Here is an 8,068-nt window from a genome sequence, read left to right on the forward strand (position 1 = left end):
CGCGGGGGGGGCCCCCGTGCAAAATGGCTGCTATGGAAACCGGGCGGGAAATATCCCTGGAAAGAACCGGGGGGACTCGGGAGGGGGTGGGGGCCGGGAACCGTCTACAGGCGGGGAGGGGCACGGCCGAAAACAAAAGGGCGCGATCGGGGAAAAGCCGCGGAGTGGGATGGGGGGGAAAAGGGATGGAAAAAATAAGGCGGCAGAGAAGGGGAAGGGGGGCTGGGGCAGCCGCAGCCCCGCTCACCGCGCACGGCGGTGGCTGCGGAGGCGAGTCAGCAACACAAAGACAAAGCGGGTCCCCTGGGGTCTGTCCTCAGAGCAGTCTGTGCCGCGGGGCTCTCAGTCCGGGGGGCGGCGGGAGGCTCCCTGCGCCTCGGTCTCATGCTTTCCGGCTCTTGAGCGCCTTGGGCTTTGCCGACTTCTTCACCTTCTTGCCCCCGGGGGACGCGGCTCCCTTCTTGGTGGTCTTCTTGGCTTTGCCCTTGTCCTTCTTCGCCGCCGCGCCGCCGGCTCCCTTCTTGTGCGATTTCTTCTCGGGCTTCTTGCTCTTGGCCGCCGGCTTCTCCGCCCGCCGGGTCGAGGAGACCGTCGCCTTCTTGAGGGACTTGTGGGCGCTGTTGCCCGCGCCCCCCTCTCCGCCGCCTTCCAGCTTCTTCCTGTTGAGCTTGAAGGAGCCATTGGCGCCGGTGCCCTTCACCTGGAGCAGCGTGTCGTTCTGTACCAGTGCCTTGATTGAGTACTTCAGGTAAGTCCTGCCGTTCTGCTGGTCGAACCAGGCCACCTTCTTGGCCTCGTTATAGATCTTGGCAAGCGAGGAGCCATTGCGCTCGCCCAGCTTGCGGATCGTCTCCACCACTAGCTGGCTGTATTTGCCCGGCTGGTTCTTCTTCTTGTTGTTCTTCCTTTTCTTCGATGGCGACAATGAGGCGCCACCGCCTCCTTTCGCCTTCTTAGCAGCCGCTTTCTTCTCCGGGGAGAGCGGCGCCTCCTCTGCCTCGGTCAAGGGCAGGTCGTTTTCTTCTAGGTCTACCGACATGGTGCGGGGGGTCGCGGGCCGGAGCGGGGCCGGGCGGGGGCAGCGGCGGCGTGGCGGGACCCTGCGAGCGCGCTGTGCCTGCTCCGCTCGGTGCGCCTTCTGCCGGGGCGGGCGCCGCCGCCGCCCTTTATATCGGCATGGGGCGGACCACGTTGAGAACAACAACAGCCTGGTCCGCCGCCAGCCCCAACTTGTGCTTCTTGGGGCTCCTTCGCGGTGCTCCCGCGCCTCCGTCGGGCCCCCCCGCGCCGCCGCTCCCCGCGCCCCTCGGGTCCGGGCCCGCCGCCGCCCCCGCGCCCCCCGCCGAGCGCCGCCCGACGACCCCCGCCCAGATTCTGGGGGCGCGGCCGGCACGGCGGCGACAGCGAGGAGGAGGGCACCCGGCGCGGCGGCGACTGGGGCCTCAGCTCGGCCCCCCCGCCCGTCACCGTCGCCGTCGCCCGCCGCCCAAGAGGGGCCGCCGCGGGCGGGGGGAGGCGGCGGGGGGCGGGGGGCGGCGGCGGCGGCGCTGGCCCCGCGTTCTCCGGAGGGAAGTAACACAGGCGACGCCCTCCCGCGGCCGCCGGCAGCAGCGCAGAGATGCCCCGCTGAGGCCGGGGGTCCCCGCCCCGGCGACTGGGGCCGCCCCCCCACCGACCCTCACCCCCGTGGTCGACGAGGGCAGGCCTCCCTCCGGGGGAGCCCTGCGTGTCCGGTGCGCCCCCCCGCCCCCCCGGCGGCCACCGCCCCGCAGCGGAGGATGCGAAAAGCGCGGCGGGGCCGGGGCAGGGCTGGGGAGGGGCCAGGAAACCTCTCGACCGCGCTCGGTGCCGTGGGGTGTTCGGTGTGTGAATGTGACCGTCCTTGAGCCTCTGCGTGCCGTGGTAGCGGGGCGGGGGACCCGAGCCCCGCTGCAGGCACAACTCTGTATGGGCTGGGGGAGGGCGTGGGAAGGGGCAGCAGTGATGCTGTGAATCTCTCCTCCCCGCCCCCAATTCACCCCATCTTCCCAAATTCCACCGGGGAAACGCGGCTTCAGGGGCAAGGGGGAAGAGAGCGCACGGTACCCCGGGGCTGGGCCAGGAGGGGCCCGTATCCCCCCGCTCCTGGGAGTGCGATCCGTGTGTCCCCGCCGCGAGTGGGCCGGGGGTGTGAGTGTGCGGGGGCACCCCCGCAGCCGGCACACGCGTGTGCTGGGGCGCGGGGGACAGGCGCAGGGTGCACACACACACACAAATGCACTCACGCAAATGCACACACACGTACGTACACACGCACATACATGCACACACACACACACACGGTCACGCCCGCACACACTGTTGCACCCCGCCCCTTGCCCACGCACGCCGAGCCCGCACAACCCCGACGCCTTCTCTTTCTTCCTCCTCCCCCTCCCCTCATCCCCCGACGCTCTCCGCCATTTCCCTCGCCCAGCCCCCGCCGCCGGAGGGGACGAGCCCCGACTGCCCGCGGTGCTGGGGGTCCGTGGGCTAGCAGGATCCTGCCGGCCGCTTGCGTGACCCCATCCCGAAGCGAAGCGGGGTGCCCTGCTCCCCCACCCCGCGGAGAGAGCCCCCAGAGCAGCGGGGCTCTCCCCCAGTGCAGCCGTGCCCAGTTCTGCGATGAGTTCTGCCCGGCCCCTGGGGCCTGAGAGAGCCGCTCGGGCACGGAGAGAGAGGGCGCAGCCCCAGCAGCGGGGGCGGCCCCGGGATCCCCATTGGGAGCCCTGGGACACGGCAGCCACCGCCTGCGCGGGGGGGATGATGTGTGCGGGTGCGTGATGTGCAGACACACACCTGGACACGCGTCAATGTAACGCTGTAGCCTGGTGGAAGCTTACAGCTGAGCCGGCTATAGAATGTGTTTGGTACGTGTGTTGTGGCTATTATAGATGTGTGATAGCTAATAGTTGTTATTTAATGCAATAGCTACATGTAAATTTAAAATAAATGTAAGTGCATGCATACACATAAAGACCTAGCTATATATTTAAAATATTGACATAAGCATATGAAAATTTAAGAACAACACGTGTGTATAGGTGGGTGGGTGTGCGAGCAGGGCTAGGCAGTGAGGGCACTGACCTCGCCCCGGCTGGGTGGCTGGGAGCAGCACAGAGATCCAGCACCAATCCCCAGCCACAGAGAGCCAGGGCTGCCGGTGAGGGCTCCTCTCCCTCCCCTCCAAAGACAGGCTAGGGAATGGAACACACACGTGGAAATACATGAAGGTATATTTATGTGAATAGATTGTGTGGGGGAGGCTGCCTGTGTGTGTGAGAAACACAGAGAACGGGAGAAAATGGCCCCAAAACACACACAAACACACACACACACACACACACTGTCCCCATGTGAACACACACACTTATATGGACACAGACAGTGAGCTTTGCTCACACACAGGTCTGTCATACACATACACACACACATAACATACACACATGCAGACTGTGAGGTTCACAGGCAGCTCTCTCTTGCTATATATACACACACTGGCATGTACAGAAATGGGGGATGAGAGAGTGAGTGTGCTGTTCAAACATTCTCACTGTGCACATGCAGATATATATGCATAATGTATGCAATATATATTGATGTGGGATAAGCTCTCTTTTCTCCCAACCTCTCTGTATGCACACAAATACATGCACACTATTCTCTCACACTATATACATCCATATAAGAATGGAGACACAGACACAATGAGAGCTGCTCACACACATTATTCTCTCTTGCTGTCTATAGATACATGTGCATATATACTTGAGGAAAAGAGAAAAATCTATTGTCTTACACACACACATTTTCTATCTCTCTCTCTCTCCCTGCCCTATATAATTGTATAATCTCTGTATAATTCTTTCTCTCTATGTGATACATTATAGAGAGCAAGTGAGAGTTTTTCTCACACACACAGTACTGGCTCTGTATAGATGCATGTGTGTACATGTGTATACAGAGTGTTCACTCATAATAATCTATAAATAAATTCATACAAATATAACTAGAGAGAGTGTTGCTTATACATGTTGTTCTTTGTTCATATATATGCATATATACCTATATACTGAGCTGTTTTCACATGACAGTCCTTTCTGTTCCTGTGTAGATACGTGTATATGCATATATAGATGCATACTCTTATCTACACAGTTGTTCACACATGATTCTAACAGAATATACAGTTAGGAGAGAGCTGTTCACACAGAGTGCTCTCCCTACTACACATATGTGTATACATGGGGGGGAGAGCTGTTCACACACGTAATTTGCTCACTGTATGGGTATACATACATTTATTTAGGGAGATAGCTGTGACGTATACATATATACACTTCTATATGTAGAGAGAGCCTGTTTTCTTACATAATTCTCTACATATTTATACATCCATGTATAATTAGGGAAACAGCTGTTTGCATGCACACAATTTTCTCGTTATATACAAATAAATGCACATACACACACAAAGATCTTCACACAGCAATAGTCTGTGTGAATAGCTCACACTAACCACAGGCTCTGTTCACACATATCCTCTCTCTTGCTGTATCTATATATTTAGACATATATAAATAACAAAATGAGTGAGAGCAATTCATACACACAAACAGTTTCCATGACTCTCTCTCTTCGACCCTCCCCTCCATATATACTCTCTGGGATGCATAAATACATGCATATCTATGTATATATGTTGATATATTCTCTCTTGATATGTACACACACGAGTAGAGACAGTAAGAGCCATTCTCACACACAGTACTCTCTCCTGCCTTATATGTGAGTATATAGATGCACATGTACATATATACAGTGAGCTTGTGAGCTGCTCAGTCTTTCTCTTGCTACACACATTTTGCATGTATACATGCACTATTCATACACAGAGCTTTCCCCATATCACCAGCCACACATTTATTTAAACATTTACTTACATATGTAACTAGTTGTGTGTGCATCTATTTTCTACTGTTTTCCTTTTCCCCCCAGGATGGAAGGACCTACACAGAGCATGGTAACTATACCCTCATGACATCCCTCCCGCTGTAAAAATGCATGTGGGGTATTTATGTGTGTGTGAGGCTGTTGTTTCTCCCACCCTCTCTTCTGCCCCCATATATAATATCTGGCATGCATATGCAGGGGGTGTGTGTGCATGTATTGATCTGGACATATATTCTCTGTCTGCATGCATGTGTATATGGACAGCAAGCACAAGGGAGCCAGTCATTCCCCCTCCCAGCTCACACACAAATGTTCCCATATCCACCTCTACATCCAGTTTATTTAGATACATATTTATGTGTCTGTATTTTCTTTAATTTTCTTTCTGTGTCCCTCCCCCTCCTCTCTTTCTCAAAGAAATATAAAAATAGCTAAACTACACACACAGAGCTGCATGTAAATGACCCTTTTATATAAAAACCAGTCAGAAATAATGAAATAATACATAACTATATAAAATATTTAAATATACATAAAATAGACACAGAGAAGTGTATAAATAGTAAGAAAATTCTCTGTGTGTAGACAAAGAGAAAAAAACACACACCCATAAAAATACAACCGTATATGTATAAAATAATTTAAAATTAGTCTGAGTGTGTGTGATCATCTCTGTCCATGTATGGGGGCAGTAACTAATACATAGACATATACAAAGGTGTGTATTTGTATATCCATGTAATTAATATTTAAATTTTCTTACATAAATAAAGAATATATGGGTGTAGCCCTATCTATGTGTGAGATAATTTTTTTCTCCTTCTGTGAGTATATATATGTATGAATATGAAGAAAGAAATACTTCATGCTATATGTGTGTACATAGTTAAGGCTGCAGCCACGTCTCATAAACAGGAACCTGTAACTGCCTTGTGCTCTGTGTCTGAGGCTTGGGAGATTTGCCTGTGTAACACAGCAATTCACACACACACACAACATCGTGCCTGCGCTTCTTTGTGCTCCCGTGCTTGCCCTGCTGATTTGTTCTCCAAAAGATGTGTCCTGGTAAATAAATACAGACACATGTTCCTGCTGGTGTAAATGGTTTGAGTATGTAAACAGCAAACACACCTGTGTTTGCCTACAAACATTTGTTGTACCTATAGAAACCCGAGTGTGTTTTTGTGTTTGTATCACGTATTTCCCTGCGGGGCCCGGGCCGTGCCGGGCGGGGGTCCCTGCACACCTGGGGCTGGTGGCAGTGGCAGCTGTTTGGGGCCCCAGGTGTGCAGGGATGGGGCTGGCACCGAGCCCACCGCAGTGGCTGCAGGTGCTGGGCTGGCAGGAGGGCTCCTGCCGGGGCTCAGGGCAGGCTGCAGTGCCGGACAGGTCCAGCCCCAAAGCCCAGCCAGGTGCCACCGGCAAGGCCTGCTGGAGCATTCCCACCCTGACCTTCGCAGCTCAGCCTCTCCGTGCTGCCTTCCACGTGCCAGCTCCAGCAGGCTGCCTGGAATTCCTTTGACACTGCTCCCCACACACAGCCCCTGCAGCACAGATGTGGTTATGTGATTCCCCAGCTTTCACATTTACACATAGCACACACAACACAGCTGCCTTCTGAGCAGCTCCAGCACTGGTGGGAAGAGTTTCTGCCAGGCCCCACACCTGCCTGTCCCACCACAACCTCACTTGGCTTCACCCACTTCACCAAGCCAAGCTTTTCCTGTTACACTTAGGAATGATGGATTCGGGAACTGACCTCCTCCCCTCATCCAGCCAGGCTCCTTCTTCTTTGGGCATCTTCCTCCTGCCTTGCCAGGACCTGGGCAAAGAGCAAAACCAGGCCTGAGCTCAGCTGCCTCCATGAACCAGCTGAATGCCTCAAGCCTCTTCCAGGGCTGGGTTTCCTCTGGGCTTCATCCAGCAACAAGTCACCCTTGCACCCATTGTCAGTACACAGCAAGAGAGAGTCATCACTGAAGTGAAAGCCATGAGACTCCAATGGTGCAGGGAGTGGTTTTAAGTGTATGTGTTCCCTGCAAGAGTCAGGCCAGCTGGCTTCTCCACTCCCAGACCACAGCGATGACAGTGATTCCTGCAGAATACCAGTCCCCATCTGCAACACCACTGCCCCTGAGTGTAACAGCAGGGCACTAATTCCCATGCTGCTTGCCTCCTGCACTGGTTTTTGTACACTTGCGTGTATTCCCACCTGTAAAAACACTGACATGGAGGTGGCAAATGGAATCCTCCCCTCCCCTCTAACATCCATAACAGCCTGTGGCAAAAAGCCCCACAGCTGTCCTACCCCCTCTGGAGCACTCTGCCTTGGGTTATTGCCAGTTTATCTGACTGGAAAGACATGAAACACAGGGTCATTTGAGGGCTCAGCCACAGCCCTCGCAGCCTCAGCTCCACCACTCAAGACCAAAGCAGAGGGCTGCAAAATTCAGACATCTCCTTTTCCCCCCCAAAAAATCAGGGTTATTGGTCCCCCCTCCCCCAGTTTGGCTTTCTCACACACATTCCAGCTGTGTCCACAGAAAACAAGTGCAGAGCAACACTTTAAATGGAAATGAGCAGAAGGTCCAAGTCTTTCAAACAGGATGCAGATAGAAAAGTGGTCCCAGCAAGACACATTGCAAGTGCAGTTATTTGAGATTGATGTGGACAGCAAAAGCCCAGTCAAGTGAGAAAAGTATGATAGGACAGCACCATAAAATAGGATATGGAGCACAAAAACTGTTAGAAAGCTCTTGAAATAACTGCCCTCATTTCACTAAACTCTGTTTTCCATCTTCCTCTGGGTACAGTTGTCAGCTCAGCCTTGGTAGGTGCAAGCAGAGGGTCATGAACAGCATCATCAGAAATTAAAGGCTTAACTTTGACTAAGCTGGACCATGGAAAGGTCCTCAACTCACTCCAAGGAGCCCCAGGCCAGCCTTGCTAGTGAGCAGGAAGGGCTGAACCTGCTCTGCTCACACAACATCTCTAAGAGGGAGGCAGTGAGAGCCTGTCCCAAAACACAAAGGCTGTCCAGGACCCACACCCAGAACAGGGCTGAAGGTCTGTGCTCACTGAGGAATCTGATCCAGCA

The 8,068-nt window shown here is 53.8% G+C and overlaps 1 protein-coding gene across 1 annotated transcript; it reads right to left on the reverse strand.

Moving 5' to 3' along the window:
• Positions 1 to 175: 175 nt before the first annotated feature.
• LOC107210158 (histone H1x) lies at positions 176 to 1,242 on the reverse strand. The gene has a single exon (XM_015640558.3). It carries the CDS (start codon positions 1,037 to 1,039, stop codon positions 383 to 385), a length of 657 nt encoding a protein of 218 aa, XP_015496044.1. The 5' UTR covers positions 1,040 to 1,242; the 3' UTR covers positions 176 to 382.
• Positions 1,243 to 8,068: the final 6,826 nt, after the last annotated feature.

This window comes from Parus major, chromosome 12 (assembly GCF_001522545.3).
Source record: "Parus major isolate Abel chromosome 12, Parus_major1.1, whole genome shotgun sequence".
Lineage (NCBI taxonomy): Eukaryota > Metazoa > Chordata > Aves > Passeriformes > Paridae > Parus > Parus major.